The sequence below is a fragment of the Stegostoma tigrinum genome, chromosome 17 (assembly GCF_030684315.1).
Source record: "Stegostoma tigrinum isolate sSteTig4 chromosome 17, sSteTig4.hap1, whole genome shotgun sequence".
NCBI classification, from domain to species: domain Eukaryota; kingdom Metazoa; phylum Chordata; class Chondrichthyes; order Orectolobiformes; family Stegostomatidae; genus Stegostoma; species Stegostoma tigrinum.
Genome location: NC_081370.1, coordinates 56613988 through 56631577, shown reverse-complemented (window position 1 = coordinate 56631577; position 17590 = coordinate 56613988). Strand labels below are relative to the sequence as shown.

The following is a 17590-nucleotide window of genomic DNA, read 5'->3' as shown; positions in this document are numbered from 1 at the left end:
TGACAGCAGTGCATACCAGCTATAAGAAACACTGCATCGAGGTTCCTTAGAAAGCACTGTCAAAACACTTGCTGTCAAGAAGTTTATTGGAAACAAATGTATGAGAACATTACCACCTACAAGTTACCCTCTAAGGCATATACCATCCTGACTTGAAACCATGTCACTATTCCTTCACTATCACTAAGTCACAATCTTGAAATTCTCTCCCTGATAACCCTGTGGACATACGTACACTACATAGACTGCAGCATTTTAAGAAGACACCTCACCATATACTTCTCCAAGGCAGTTAGTGATGGGCAATAAAATATGGCCAAGCCAGAGACATCCACTTTCTGTGAATTAGTAGCAAAATAAAAAATAACAAAATCAGCAAAATCAAAAAGAACAAAATAGCCAGAGGCCCACGGATTGTATAAGGGTTTTTGAAACCTAGTACACATAGTTAATGGAGAATGACTAATACTCCAGGAGCTAAACTGTCACCTGATTGATGTTAGCCTGTGGCTTGCAAAATTGGAAGGTTTAATTATTCTTTTACTGTTAGAACTGGAAAATTAGATGATGTAATTCAACATTGTTTTACAATTATTTATGTGACAGAATCAAATACCAAAAATTGATGACTGGCTTTGTGATTTTTGGAATGCACCGTTTCCTCCTTTATCAACGTAAAGTCTCAAAATTCATTTGCTTCCGTATTGTTTAGTTTGAAGCCAAATGGATGTCAAAATCTAGAGTTTCATGTTTATTTTGGAATGTTTAAAATTAGTTCATAGTTCAGGATCAGTCAACATGGTGCAATAAAATTTAGAAAAAAGCTGTAAAATCAATGACGTGTCGAAATGTTACTTTAAGAATAACTTTGGATGCTAAAATCCCTTAAAAATGGATTTAAATGCTCGCAACCTCTTGAAAATCACTCACGTGCCACAGATAACTTGCAGGTATTACCTTGTGAAATGGCTAGAATCAATATCCCTAGTTGATCAGTGGCTAAATGTGTCATATTGTTTGTATTGTATTAGCTGATTTTAGGCATGAATGGTTCAAAGCTTGAGAGCTGGTCAGAGCATCCCTGGAGTAATTTTTAAAAAAAATTTGCTAATATTCCTACTTTTAATTTCCATTGAATGTCTTCCTACTGGACACACATATTCATGAGTGTAGAGTGACAACAAACAAACTAGGCAAGATACTTCTTTAAAACAAAGATATCAGCCGAACATGTGGCATGCATAAACTTCGATTTTTTTCTGTTCAAATTTCTGTCCAAAAAAATTCAAAAAATCTGTTTTGCCTCTCTAGCCATTATTTCTTTAAAAGATTTGCTCGCAAGTTGTTAATTATGGATAATTTAAATCATTTCATATGCCTGCAGAGTACTTGGGCCATATGTGCTTTACTTCAGAATTCACAAAATGTTGAATAAAGCAACATTCAAGATCTGCTTCATACTTTACTAATTTAAAATGATCAATGTTGATCATTTGGTCCTCCTTTAGTGCTCCAAAAGCTTGTGCTTTCAAATACATCTGTTGGACTATAATGTGGTGTCGTGTGACTTCTGCCCTTGTCTAACCCAGTCCGACATATCACCTCTACATTATTCCTAATAGAACAATCATCAACTCACCTTTCCTGCCTCAACAATTTTCTGCAGTAAATAATTCCACAGACTGAATGACCCGATGCAAAAAGAAATTCTTTCTCATCTCCCGTCTTAAAGAGATGACTTTCTTCTTTAAAATTAAGGCCCCTGGTCCTCAACTCTCCCACTAGGGGAGTCAACCACTCAGCATCTACCACGTCAAGCACACAAAGAATCATATCTGTTTCAATAAGGTCTCTTCTCATTCTTTTAATCTCTGCCACATGAGAAAATCCATTCAAACTTAAGATCAACCCAGAGAACCTTGTCTGGACTGCCTCCTATACCACTATGTCCTTCCTTAGATAAGGGGACAGACTCAATAGGCCTCTTTTTTATGAATGATTCTACTGTTCTCTATTCTATTGTACTGTGATCTGACAAATGCCTTGTATACGTTTAGTAAGACTTCCCTATTTTTTACTCTATTCCTTTGAAATAAAGGCCAATCGTCTGTTTGCTGACCCCATTATCCATTGAACTTGTATGCTGGATTTTTGTGATTCATACGCAACAAAACCCTCTCTGCTGCAGCTTTCTGCAGTCTTTCTCCATTTCAACAATTTTCAGCTCTTCTATTATTCCCATCAAAGGGCATAACTTCACATTTTCCCGTATTGTATTCCATCTGTCAAGTTTCTGACACTCACTTAACCTCCCTATAGCTATTTGCAGACTCTGCATTATTCTCACGAGTTGGCTCCACGGGTACTTTTTGTGTTATTGCAAATTTGGCTGTGGTATATTCACTTCCCTCATCTGAGTCGTTAATACATATAAATAATTGTGGCCGGAGGACTATTCCCTATGGCACTCTGTGAGCTATAGGTTGCCATCCTGAAAATGCTCTCCCCTTTATCCCAACTGTCTGCCTTCTATTAATTAACTGATCCTATATACATGTTAACAAACTGTTGCCAACACTATAGATTCTTATCTCATTAGATAGATTTCTGAGCAATAACATATCAAGCACTTTTTGGAAATTCAAAAATATGATGTCTACTGGTTCCCCTTTATCAATTCTCCTTGTTAAATTCTCAAAAAAAACTCTTTGCTATTGTTTCTATTTGCTTATACACCCTAGACCTCTTGTCCCATCATGGGTATCACACTGTAAACAAACAGATGCCTTAGAATGTTGCTGTAATCTTTTGATTTCAATGCCTATGTTTCCTTTCTCCTGAACCCTTCCTCTCCCTCTACTTAACTTAAATGAGAGGAAATGATTGCTTCCTTAAAGGTATGTGAATTTTGATATTTTCCATGTTTCATTTTAGGTGAAACAAATTTCACAAGATCCTCCTTGCAAATGCCCCAATAAGTTTTCAGTGGAGCGTCTATCCCAGGGACGATATCGTGTTGGAGAAAAGATCCTATTCATTCGGGTAAAATATTTTGAAATTTTTTTTGTAGAAAAAAGCATGCTTGTTGTATTAACCCGTGCATACAAATGAGTTAAAGGCAGACAATGCGAAGGAAAGCTTTATTTGATTACAAACTACTAAGTTTACAAGGATGATAGCCAAGGCGAGCATTCAGAGTTGAAAATTTTCTACACTAATTTGACAATTTGCATAATCTGTATACATGCAGGAGAGCATATTACATTACAGGTAACATGAACTTTGTTTTATGAACTAAGTAATTCTGTGGTTTAATGAGGATTTATATATTAAAATAGACTAGTGCATAGGACTGCTTGATGCAGTATAGTTGATGTTAGCTTTTTAACTACGAACTATTGCTTATGTTTCCAGCCAGGCTTAATGTGATCAAATCTTATTTATTTGTGTATCATCAAGGTTTATTACATGTAAAATAATTATTACTCAAATCAGGTTATGTTGCAAACTGCCCTGTAAATATAAAGTCAATAACCAATACATATATTGACTTCAAAATCACTTGATTTATAAACTGGTAAATGATGCAACAAGGTGAGCCTTCTCAGGTTGAGGTTTTAAAATTTGTCAATGATTCAATGGAGTTTTACTTTCCAACTGATAGATAAATGCGTAATAAGCATGAATAATGTAAACTGTAGATGTCTGAAATAGATATTATTCTACCAACCATCTACCATAAACATCTCAATGTCTTTCACCCTCTCCTCCAACAAATACAATGAACTCATGAATTTCTTCATCACTAAGATAGAAACCATTTTATCAGCTATCTCTGCCTTATACTCCTTTTCCAAAACCCAAGCTGAACTTCCTGGAAGTTAAAGCATTCCATTCCTTTTCCATTAACAAGTCAATTAACTCCCTTTCTAATGACTGAGGACTGAATGATCCTAGAATAAATAATCCCCAGACGGAAAAATGACTGGAAGGGACTTGGCTGCTTATCTGCAAAGCTGATGAGGTAGGTATTGAAAATACTCATTATTTGGGTCAAATTCAATGGAAGTAGTGCGCAGGGTATAGTGAAAAAGCAACAGATTTACATTCAGTAATAGTACTCTTTTGAAGAGTTGGTCCAGATACAATAGACCAAATGACCTCTCTCTGCACTGTAACAGTTCTGCGATTAACTATTTTTTGACTTGTAATATTTTCTGTTATGCAAAGTTTTAGTTTCAGGTTTCCATCAAATGTTGAAAATCTATTATTGAAAATCTTCTATTGTTGAAAATCTTCAGATGTGAGAGGCAATACCATTCATTAATAATGGCAAGTTATTAACAATTTTTATTTTAAATAGCCACAGATCAATTAATTCTTCAATTTATTTGGCCCACTTTTAGAAAATGAAGATGGAAGAATCTCAATACAGTACCAGCAAACGTTCTTACTGAAAATATTTCCATAGCAACCAGCTACGAACGTCATGATAGCATACATTTTTAAATGTATTTTAGTATTAAATCAGACATGGATATGAAGTTCAATAGCACCAGTCACAACTGATCTAAACTTAGTTAAAATTAATTTGTGCACGATCAGTTGAAACTTTCTGCAGCTTTGGACAAATCTTACAACCTGACAAATTGCATGATGATTCTGGTAAATTCAAATTCTATAGTGGCGCTTAATTGTTTCAATTAGTTTTACAAATCTTGACTCTTAAGAAGCAGCTGAATTTGTCATTTATTTTAATAATAAGAGGAGCCTGGTGAATTAATAATCTACTAACAACCAAGATTCAAATGTATACAGAAAAGAATCTTTCCCTGCGGGAACAGCACAATTCTGCTAATCTTGTTTGTATCAATATCAAACTCAAACACCCTGTACATAATTTATAACAGAAGGGATTGAAACTTTTTCAACTTCTTTTGTAAGATAGCAGCATATCTTAATCTTGGTTTCCATATTCATTTTGTGTCTGGTATAACACAGACATGACTCATGATGAGTCAGCAGTGCAAAGACCAACGGGGCGCTCAAAGGAATGGTAAAACTATCAAAAGTTAATGCATGTAACATTCACTCCGATATAGCATAACTTTGCTAAAACTGTTATTCTTGTTACTAACTCCAGTTCAGACAAATAATGTCTCGTTGTCATTCTGTAGACAGCTGCCATTTGGATGGATCAGAATAAAAGTCGAATGGTCCAATTTCTGAATTTCTCAAATTGCTTCAGTTTCATTTTGATTCTCCCCAAGTTTAATTAAATTTACCACTGTGATAAACGTGTACATTGTTGACTGTTCAGTGCACAGAAGCCACAGATTACCGGCTCAAGAGAGGCATTCAAAGAAATTTAAGAGAAATAGAAATAGAGAGAATCATCTGTTTTTCCAGTTTTGGACCCCGTTTTCTAACAGTAATTCTCAGGATTGTTCACCAGGCTACAATTTGTTTCCACCTTCATTTTCCCATGAGGTGCTGGTGTTGGGCTATGTCCATGAACTGTAGCAGTGCTGTATATGTCATGAGGTACTTCCACATTGCTATTAGGTAGAGAATTTTAATCTGCCACCATGGTATTGGCTTTGCCTCCAACAGGGTATTTATACCTGATGTGGTGATGGTTAATTTAGCACCTGAAGCATAAGAGCTTAGATGCGGTAATATGGTACTGAAAGATTTAGCCAAGGTTTCCTGCAGCTCCTGATAATGTACATGCATTACATTCACCAGCAGTTCAGTGTCCAAGCTAATCTTCAGCTGTTCAGTTACAAACAGTAGCACATTACCATCAACATGCCATGCTTCGAGTTCATCCATCTTTCAGTGAACGTGAGGTCTGAGAGTTTTATGTGCTCAGGTCATGTGCTTGGTATAGTAATAATGTCACAAGCATGTCTGTTAAGCACAGTGGCTCAGTCGCTAGCACTGTTGCCTCATAATGCTAGGGACCCAGGTTCAATTCTACCCTCGGGCAATTGTCTGTGGAGAGTTTGCACATACTCCCCATGTCTGTGTGGGTTTTCTGTCACAGTCCAAAGATGTGTGGGTTAGGTGGATTGGCCATGCTAAATTGGTCATAGAGTCTGGGGATGTGCATGCTAAGTGGATTGACCGTGGGAAATGCAAGTATAGAGTAAGAGGGTGAGCCTGGGTAGACTGCTGTTTGGAAAACTGGTGTGGACTTGTTAAGCTGAATGGCCTGTTTCCACACTGGATGGATTCTATGAAACAAACTCACACTGAAATTAATCACAGTAGCACCATGAATACAAAATTTGCTGAGAGATAGGAAACAGAGAGTAATAATTAATGCAGATATTTTAGGCTGCAGGCAGGTTTGTCAGGTCAGTAACCACATATACATGGTTGTACAGATTCATATGTTTTTAATTTCATCATAATACAAACAGGTAAAACAGTTTACAAGATTAACAATTCAAACTTCATTGTATTGCTTCGGATGTTTGACAAGTCACACTGATCTGGTGACTGGTCATATTCTGCCTTTGTTTTATCCGTGACTGCAGTATCATCAACGGCACAAACACTGAAAAAAGGTACATTTTCAATAATGTTATCCATGTTCTGCTGAAATAGGTCTTGGCAAACTAACAGCCCAAATGATAACCGTGAGAAACAGGACTCCCCAAATGGCATTTTAAATACGGTGAGCTCCGAGGATTTTTCTGCAAAATGAACAGACCAGTAGCCGTGCTTCACATCCAGCTTGGAAAATGTTCTTGCTTTGTGTCAAGACTCACTGAGGCACACTGGAAATCAAGTCACACTTTTCCAGATTCGTCACAAATTTAAAGTTTTTAAAGAAACTTTTAAAATCCCCTAACAATTCAATTTTCAGACCCAGTCTGATGTGAAGCATGGACCAGGTTTCTGTACTTAATGCACAGACTTTGTGATTTGGTATGTGCTGAGGGATGGCATTGCGTAGGTTATATCGTCGAGCACCCATTGCTGAGGTAGGTGTCTTTCAGGATGTGTCATGGCAATATATTGGGACTAGTTTCAATGTTGCATTTTGCTTTTAATGTATTTGATCTGCCTTTTCAAGATGTATGATGTTAATGGTTGTAAAAGCTTCTGATCTTTGGAGCAGGCTTAAGGGGTTGAATTACAACCCAGCACCACCACCCCCCCCCCCACTCCTGTTCCTGGTTCTTATACAGTCAACACAGTGTGTAAGGTTGGTGATATGGAAACTTTGGTCATCTAAAACAGTTACTAGAAAAGTTACCTTTGGCTTCCTTAACTGTGCACTTCATTGCTGTCTCTTCATGTGTGCACATTTCTTAAGACATGCTGTGCTGCCAACAGTGCGTTATCTTGTTGATCACTTGCCTTTTGTGGAATCTGGCTTGGCGTTTGGATCCTGTAACTGTGTGCTCAATGTCCTTTGATGCCACAATGTTTACAAGTGTGAGGAAACCCTGAAAAACTCTTGGCAGGTGGGATAAAAAGCATCTGAGATATATATTGCTGGTTTTGTGCGCTTTGCTGACTGTAACTGTAATGTTGACTGCACCAACAGTATGAAACTGTTATGGCCTTATGGTATATCAATCTTCAAGAAATATATCAATGATATGGCCCTTTTCTTTACTCTGAAGATCCTTCCTGAAGGTTTCATTTGGTGTAGAGACAATTAGTAAAGCAAAGAACCTGAGTTCTTCTTCTGAGAAATCAAACTCATGATCGTTACTGCAAAAGTTTCCATCCGCCTGGTCAATTGACTCTTTGGGTGCTGTCTGTATGGAATCTGTTAATTTATTTTTTAAAAAGCCTTTGATACAGTGCCACACAACAGACTTAAGAAAACTACGTATCAGAATAAAATTACAGTAGCACCATGAATACAAAATTTGCTGAGGGATAGACAACAGAGTGTAATAGTTTATCTTTTTTTTACGTTACAGGCATGTTTGTCAGGTCAGTATTGGGAAATGCACGGGGTTGCAGGAAAAGGCAGGAGACTGGTTATCACGTTACATTGCTCAGAGGAACAGTGCAGACATGATGGCCAAATGGCTTCCTTTTGCACTCTACCATTTCTATGATTCTGTGATCCTGAAATCAGTTCTTGTCTTAAGCTAGATTTTAGACACAATTGATCTCTTTTGGATTTTGCTGATCTTTCAGTAAGAGACTGGATGTATTTATTTAATGAACACCCTCTTTGATGATCCTAATGAAGATTTTCAGAGATCTCTTCTAGGGCTTGATCTGTAAAATATTGTTGCACATATTGCTTGAATATCAAGAATTCAATAAAGATATCATTGGTCACCTGGTCTCTAATTGAATATTTTCCTCCCAATTTTTGTTGAAGGCCTTCAGTTTGGTTTAGAAGTAGAGCGTATGGTTTGTTTGTTTCTCCCCTTTTACATGTTTTGCTTTTTTGAATTTTTTTCCCCTTTTTTGTTCCTGTTGAGTTTTTCCTGTTGCTGCTTCCTTACTGGGTTTTAGTTAGTTGAGACTTTTTTTTAAGAAACACAAACCTGTATGAGCAGGTTTCAAAAACTAGATGGTGCTTTATAAACATGCATTTTGTTCAGGAAAATTCTATATCTGTGTTGGGAGAAATATTTGGCTTTTGTTTTCGAAAAGGCAATTAAATCAGAAAGCGGATTGACGGTTCATTTTTTTAAAATAAAGAGACATGCCTTCCAACTTGACAGAGCTTATATTTTGTGGAGAAAGAAATAGCTCTGTCCTCCAGCTGTTCAACGTACAGTTCATTAGTCATAAAAATTGGTGATTTTAGTGATTCAATTTTTGGTGATTCAAAGTTCCAAATACTTTGAATTCCAGGGAGCTTGCCTAATTGATGTTCAATGCAGTTCATCTGCCTCATGTTCAGTGCGGTTTCCAAATGTCTGCCACCATCAGCTTGCACTCATCTGTAAATGGCCACCACTTGTCTACCATGACCTGCTGCTTCCAATTCCTGAAATGTGATAGGAACATGAGGTGAGGTCAGAAGTCTTCGCGGGGGTGGAGGTATGTCACTGTTGGAAAGCAAAGGCCTCAGGTAGGTAAGATGCATTGAAGATTTCAGGGGATGTTGGCACAGTAGCAATCTAGAAGTCCAGCTAACGTTCTGGGGACAAATGTCCAAATCCAGCCCAAATAGCTGTTGGCATTTACATTCAACTAATTAAATCTGGAATTTAAAGCTAGTCTCAGTAATGGCAATTATGAAAATATCATCAACTGCCATTAAAATTAATCTGATCCACTGATGCTCTTCAAGAAAATAAATTTGCTGTCCTTACCCAGTCTGACTTGGATGTGATCCCAGATCACAGCAGTGTGGTTGACTCTTAACTGACCAACTTTAAGGGCATTTAAGTGGTCATTGGATAAACGTATGGATGATAATGGAATAGTGTAGTCTAGTTGGGCTTCAGATTGGTTTCACAGGTCGGAGCAACATCGAGGGCCGAAGGGCCTGTACTGCGCTGTATTGTTCTATGTTCTGAAATGGCCTAGGCAATAACTCAGTTAATGGCAATACGGAATAAGTATTGCCAAAATCCCATCAAACAATAGGAAATATTGCAATTCTGAGGAGAAGGCAAGCATTTAAAATAGGAACATAAATGGAGTATTTGGCCCCTCTAGTCTGCTCCCTTGTTCAATAAAATCATGGCTGATGTGTTTGTGTTTTGTATTCCATGTAGCTGGGGAACTGAGGGTGAACAGGGATAACAAAAATCTACCCACCTGTGCCTTAAAAATATTCACCACCCTGCCTCCAATGCCCTGTATCACCAAAGCAGCACATCCTTAATTTTATGTTAAATCCTCACAATAAAGGATAACATCCCACGAATCTTCTGACTATGCAGAATACCTGCATACTAATGTTTGTGAGTCGTATATCATGTTTGTCATGCCAAAGTGAACAACTTCATATATTCCTAACTTATACTCAATTTCCAAATTTTATTCCCTCCCCCACTGAATCTGCCATGTCCATTTGAAACTTTTTTATGCCTTCTTCACAACATACTTTCCTATCTATGCAAATTTAGTTACCGTGCCTTCCCTGCTGTAAATTGTAAAATGTTGAGGATCCGGCATGGACCCTCTAGGGGACTCTACTTCTCACACCCTGTCAATCATAAAAAATCCATTCATGTAAACTTGATTTTCTGCCAGCTAGCCAACATTACCCCCTAGACCGTGAGCTTCTCTTTACTAGAATAACTTTTGATGTAGCACCTTATCAACTCAAATCTGGAAATCCAAATATTGTACATCTATAGAGTCTCATTCATGCACCACATGTGTTACTCCTTCAAAGAACTCAACTAAATTTATTAACTGTTATTTCCCGTCAAAAAGCTTTCCTGACTCTCAATTGCCTTGAGTTTTCCTTGAGCTGTAACCTCTTTCATGAAGGATGTCAAGCTAACTGGCCAGTTTCCTTTTTCCCATCTCCTTCCCTTCTTGACATTTGCTGCTTTCCAGTCAGATGCAACTTTTCCTGATTTTTGGGAATGTTAGAAAATAAGCATCAAACCATCTTCTAGCTTATTAGCGACCTATTTTAAAACTCTAGGATTAAATCTATCTGTATCCAGCAATTTGTCAACTCACAACTCCATCAGTTTGCATAGTACCACTTTGCTGGTGTTTGTAATTTCACTAAGTTCCACTTCTCCTTCTGCTTCCTAACTTATATTTGTTACTGGCATGGCTTTTGTACCCTCTATAGTGAAGGAGGAAAAGCAAAATATTTGTGATAATGGGAACTGCAGATGCTGGAGAATCCAAGATAACAAAGTGTGGAGCTGGATGAACACAGCAGGCCAAGCAGCATCTCAGGAGCACAAAAGCTGGCGTTTCGGGCCTAGACCCTTCATCAGAGAGGGGGGTGGGGAGAGGGAACTGGAATAAATAGGGAGAGAGGGGGAGGCGGACCGAAGATGGAGAGAAAAGAAGATAGGTGGAGAGGAGAGTATAGGTGAGGAGGTAGGGAGGGGATAGGTCAGTCCAGGGAAGATGGACAGGTCAAGGAGGCGGGATGAGGTGGTAGGTAGGAAATGGAGGTGCGGCTTGAGGTGGGAGGAAGGGATGGGTGAGAGGAAGAACAGGTTAGGGAAGCAGAGAGAGGCTGGGCTGGTTTTGGGATGCGGTGGGGGGAGGGGACGAGTTAGGCTGGTTTTGTGATGCAGTGGAGGGAGGAGAAGAACTGGGCTGGTTTTGGGATGCAGTGGGGGAAGGGGAGATTTTGAAGCTTGTGAAGTCCACATTCACAACAAAATCTCCCCTTCCCCCACTGCATCCCAAAACCAGCCCAGTTCTTCCCCTCCCCCCACTGCAAGATAAAACCAGCCCAACTCGTCCCCTCCCCCACCGCATCCCAAAACCAGCCCAGCCTCTCTCTGCTTCCCTAACCTGTTCTTCCTCTCACCCATCCCTTCCTCCCACCTCAAGCCGCACCTCCATTTCCTACCTACCACCTCATCCCGCCTCCTTGACCTGTCCATCTTGCCTGGACTGACCTACCCCCTCCCTACCTCCTCACCTACACTCTCCTCTCCACCTATCTTGTTTTCTCTCCATCTTCGGTCCACCTCCCCCTCTCTCCCTATTTATTCCAGTTCCCTCTCCCCATCCCCCTCTCTGGTGAAGGATCTAGGCCCGAAACGTCAGCTTTTGTGCTCCTGAGATGCTGCTTGGCCTGCTGTGTTCATCCAGCTCCACACTTTGTTATCTTTAAAGCAAAATATTTGTTCATTTATGAGCCATATCTTAATTTTTTCTCTTAGCTCTTATGTTCACTCTACAGAGGACTGAAACTCACTATGTGGGCAGGTTTCAGGTTGTCATAGAACATAGAACAGTACAGCACAGAACAGGCCCTTCAGCCCACTATGTTGTGCCGACCATTGATCCTCATGTATGCACCCTCAAATTTCTGTGACCATATACATGTCCAGCAGTCTCTTAAATGACCCCAATGACCTTGCTTCCACAACTGCTGCTGGCAACGCATTCCATGCTCTCACAACTCTCTGTGTAAAGAACCTGCCTCTGACATCCCCTCTATACTTTCCACCAACCAGCTTAAAACTATGACCCCTCGTGCTAGCCATTTCTGCCCTGGGAAATAGTCTCTGGCTATCAACTCTATCTATGCCTCTCATTATCTTGTATACCTCAATTAGGTCCCCTCTCCTCCTCCTTTTCTCCAATGAAAAGAGACCGAGCTCAGTGAGAGGTTGGAAGGATTCTGGGACCTGAGGCGTTCAGTTTCTGGAGAGTGGTATTCTCCAGTCAGATGCGTTGAATGCAACAAATAAGTGGAAAGATACTTAACTCAATCTGACACTGCTCACCTGGCCTCAGCTGCTGAGCCTTCCAAGGCTTGTCGAGCTGGATAGCCATATGTGTCATACTGCCTTTGTTCAAATGATAACTTTCCAGTTGTGCCAACTGTACTTTCAGGGTTAAAATTTTCCACTCAAGGTGTGTACCATACTTTTTCTCTTGTAACTTATACGATAACTGTGAAAATTAGCAAAAGTATGAGTGCCATTTCAAATGCATATTTTTTGTCTTCTCTCTCTCTGACCGTGCTGTTCTATAAGACCATAAGACATAGGATCAGAAAATAGGCCTTTCAGCCCACCGAGTATACCCCACCATTCAGTCATGGCTGATAAGTTTTTCAACCCCATTCTCCTGCTTTCTCCCCGTAACCCTTGATTCCCTTGATAACCTAGAACCTAACTATCTCAGTCTTAAATGTACTCAATGACCCGGTCTCCACAGCCTTCTGTGGCAGTGAATTCCAAAGATTCACCACTCTCTGGCTTAAGGTGTTTTTCCTTATCTCTGTTCTAAAAGGTCTCCCCTTTACTCTAAGGATGTACCCTCAGGTAGTAGACTCTCCTACTAATGGAAGCATCTTCTCAACATTCACTCTGTCCAGGCCATTCAGTATTCTGAAAGTTTCAATTGGATCCCCCCTCATCCTTCTAAACTCCAATGAGTATCGTCCCAGAGTCCTCAAACGTTCCTCATATGTTAAGCTTCACATTCCTGGGACCATTCTCATGAACCTCCTCTGAACCCACTCCAGAACATCCTTCCTGAGATATGGAGCTCAAAACTGCACACAATACTCCAAATGTGGTCTGACCAGAGCCTTATAAAGCCTCAGTACATCCCTGCTTTTATATTCCAGTTCTTTCAAAATGCCAACGTTGCATTTGCCTTCCTGACTACTGACTCAACCTGCAAGTTTACCTTGAGAGAATCCTGGACTAGAACTCCCAAATCTGTTTGCACTTCAGACTTCTGAATTTTCTCCCCATTTAGAAAATATTCCATGTTCTTATTCTTCTTACCAAAGTGCATGACCTCACACTTTCCAGTGTTGTACTCCATCTGCCACTTCTTTGCTCACTGTCATAACCTATCCAAGTCTTCTGCAGCCTCGCCACCTCCTCAATAATACCTGTTCCTCCACTTATCTTTGTATCGTCTTCAAACTTAGCCTGAATGCCCACAGTTCCTTCATCAAGATCACTAATGTACAAAGTGAAAAGTTGTGGTCCCAGCAATGACCCTTGCAGAACTCCACTTATCACCGGCTTCCGCCCTGAGAAATACCCCTTTATCCTTACTCTCTGATTTCTCCCTGACTGCCAATCTTCTATCCATGCTAGCACCTTGCATCAAACACCAAGCGCCCTTATCTTATTCAGCAGCCTCCTGTGTGGCACCTTATCAAAGGCCTTTTTGAAGTCCAGGCAGATAACATCCATTGGCTATCCTTGGTCTACCCGGCTCGTTACTTCCTCAAAGAATTCTCACAGATTTGTCAGGCATGGCCACCCCTTGATGAAACCATGCTGACTTTGGCCTATTGTACTATATACTTGCAAATATTCAACAATCTCATCCTTTACAATAGATTCCAAAATCTTACCCATGACTGAGGTTAAGCTAATCGGCCTGTAAATTTCTGTCTTTTGCATTACACCCTTTTTAAACAGGGATGTCATGTTAGCCATTTTCCAGTCCTCTGGGACCCACTCTGATTCTAGTGATTCCTGAAAGATCACCACTAACGCTTCCGTTATCTCTTCAGCTATCTCCTTTAGAACTCTAAAGTGTAGTCCATCTGGTCCAGGTGATTTTTCCACCTTCAGGCCAATTAGTTTTACTAGCACCTTTTCTTTGGTGATGGCCACCACACTGAACTCTACCCGCTGATTCTCTTGAATTTTTAGGATTATGTTCATGTCTTCCACTGTGAAGACTGACACAAAGTAATTATTCAGTTCCTCATCCATTTCCTTGTTCCCCACTACCATTTCTCCACCATCATTTTCCAGTGGGCCAATGTCCACTTTTTCCACACTTTTGCCCTTTATGTACCTAAAGAAACTCTTACAGCCTTCATTTATATTCATGGCTAACTTACCCTCATATTTAATCTTCTCCCTCCTTATTTCTTTTTTTTTGCCCTGAATTGGTCGTTGTAAGCTCCCCAGTCCTCTGGTTTCCCACTGCCCTTCACCAGGTTATATGCTTTCTCTTTTGCTTTTATGCTATCCCTGACTTCCTTCGTCAGCCATGGTTGCATCATCCTCCCTGTACCTTGCTTCTTGTTCCTAGGGATGAATTTTTGCTGCATTATCTGAATTAGTCGCAAAAACTCCTGCCATTGCTGTTCCACTGTCTTTCCTGCTGGACTCCTCTTCCAGTCAATTCTGCCCAGCTCCTCCTTCATATTTCTGTAGACACCTTTATTCAGCTGTAATACCGTTACCTCTGATTCTATTTTCTCCCTCTCAAATTGCAGAGTAAATTCTATCATCTTATGATCGCTGCCTCCTAAGGGTTCACTTTCGCTCATCTCCAAGGTTTACATCAATGATCGTGAACAGAAAGGAGTCGACCTGATTCTAAGAATAAGCCTTTGTCTAAATTAACTTCTGTCTTTGTTATGACAGTGTCAACACAAAAGGTCCAGCTAAGACATGTCAGAGGTCATCCAGACAGCTTGAAAGACTGATTACTCAGGAAGAGGTGCAAGCTAATTTCACATATAACATGAGCAGATATCAACTCTGATCTAATTAATGAATAACTATTCCTAGAGTCAAGTGAAAATAATGGTCACAGCATGCTCCCAGTGTTTGGAGATTTTGTATATATGGACCCTATATACAGAAATATTACATATATAAGTATAATGATTGAAACCCAGTCATTCTGATTAATTCAAATAAACACAATGAATGGTAGATGCTGGAAATCTGAAACAAAAAAAATGCTAGGGAAATTCAGCACATCTGGTAGCACCCGTGGAGAGAAAACAAAGTTAATATATTAAATCCAGGGACTTTTCATCAGAACCCTGGTGTAACCCTAATTAATTTTCTATTTATCCTAAAGGAATTGCAGCTTCTGATATAATCTTCAATATCAGAGGTAATTCTGAAATGCTGACATATAATCATTAACTGTGAGAATGATTTTTTTTAGAAGGGGGAAAAAAAACAAACTTTAAGTCCAAAGAAATGGTCAATTATGCTGATTGAAAAACAGAACCAATTCTGTTTGCTTGATCAATTTAAAATTAAATGCAGATCTTTCAGAATACAGGTGATGCAATTACACCCTGCCATCTTTCACATTGACAGGCTGCCAGGATCCTCACATCTATTTTCAGAATAATGTGCAAAACTTAAAAATATGTATTGTCAGAAGCACTTTATAAATCTGTTTGATTAGAATCTGGCAGAAATTACCTGTTAAGTTACAATCTGTCACATAGCAGCTTTGCTCAAATGCAAAACAGGCATTCAATAATAAATCTGATCAGTGTCTTGATTAGTTCTCTCTGTTCTCCCTAAATTTTTCTTTTGAATATTTGGCTACTTTTCACTCTGAAGATTCATTTTGGAGAATCTCAATTGTTTCAAAATTTCACACTTTTAACATAAAAGTCACTATGGGGTGGCATGGTGGCTCAGTGGTTCGCACTGCAGCCTCACAGTGCCAGGGACCCAGGCTCGATCCCAGCCTCGGGTGACTGTCTGTGTGGAGTTTGCACATTCTCCCCATGTCTGCGTGGGTTTCCTCCGGGTGCTCCGGTTTCCTCCCACAGTCCAAAGATGTGCAGGCTTGGTGGTTGGGCTATGCTAAATTGCCCGTAGTGTTCAGGGGTGTTTGGATTATTGGGGGATGGGTCTGGGTGGGATGCTCCAAGGGGCGGTGTGGACTTGTTGGGCTGTGGGGCCTGTTTCCACACTGTAGGGAATCTAATCTAATCTATAGTTGTACCAATTGGGGGAGGCAATGGCCTAGTGGTATTATCACTAGACTATTAATCCTGAGACCCAGAAAACATTCTGGGGACCCAAGTTCAAATCCCACCACGGCAGATGGTGGAATTTCAATTCAATAAATATCTGGAATTAAGAATCTTATGATGACCATGAATTTGTTGTCGATTGTTGGGGAAAAAAACGTCTGGTTCACTAATGTCCTTTAGGGAAGGAAGCTGCCATCTTTACCTGGTCTGGTCTACATGTGACTCCAGACCCCCCAATGTACTTGACTCTGAACTTCCCTCTGGGCAATTAGGGATGGGCAATAAATGCTGCCTTGCCAGTGATGCCATCATCCCATGAATGAATAAAGGAAGTAAAAGAATGAGACAGCAGCCCTGTCGGAGAGCGGCAACTAGTGCATGGTTTAATCTGAGGGTTGCCACGCCTCAGGCAAGGGAAAACATTTTGAAGTAGAGTCCTTCACTGTGACCTTAGTGCAGAAATTGAAGCCACGCTGTTCATATCACTCTGTGTCACAAATGGCCTGTCCAGCAACAGAGCGAAATGACCCCCGATACAAAAATGTAAGACACATCTAATTAAGCGATTTTCCCTTTTGCTCTAAAGAGAAGGAACCACATTATTGTTGTTTATGTGTCAGCGTTACCAACAGGTGATTTTTTTTTGTTATTAAAGTTAGCTCCATTCAGCAACATGATTTGCACACAGATAATAGAGATAATAGGAACTGCAGATGCTGGAGAATCCGAGATAACAAGGTGCTGACCTGGATGAACACAGCAGGCCAAGCAGCATCTTGGGAGCAGGAAAGCTGACGTTTCAGGCCTAGACTCTTCTGATGAACCCACAGATTGCGTTTGGAATAGGCACTTAGATCTCAGTACTGAGATTCCTGAAACACATAGACTTAAAAATATTTTGTGAGTACAATGTGTCATTAATGGATATTGTAGTTTGATATTTTGACATTTCTTAACAAGTCAAAGCATCCTGAATAAGGGAGATGTTGTGTTTAAGTTCTCTACATATTCTCTTTAAAATATGAATGCATTCTGGTGTTTAAATCTGTGTTACCAGTCATGATACTGAAATGGTGTGACAAATAGTAACATGTTGCAAAATGCTTCAAACTGCCCCCCTGGTGATTGTATCTGAAAAGATTCTCAAGAGCTATAGCCTTGATTCAGTAAATTTCATTGCAGTGTTAGGGTCAGATCTGTGGTATGATGGTA

General features: G+C 39.8%; 1 protein-coding gene across 7 annotated transcripts in view; it reads left to right on the top strand.

Moving 5' to 3' along the window:
- LOC125459544 (growth arrest-specific protein 2-like) overlaps positions 1 to 17590 on the top strand; it is a 158668-nt gene that overhangs the window by 98913 nt on the left and 42165 nt on the right. For 5 of the 7 annotated variants that reach the window (XM_048546102.2, XM_048546103.2, XM_048546106.2 and 2 more), the window contains exon 7: positions 2935 to 3042. In XM_048546102.2, the coding sequence (XP_048402059.1) occupies positions 2935 to 3042 (108 nt within the window). Of the gene's footprint in view, positions 1 to 2934; positions 3043 to 4406; positions 5299 to 6615; positions 7169 to 17590 lie in introns of those variants that run through there. The other 2 variants (XM_048546109.2, XM_048546108.2) reach the window with 2 other exon arrangements.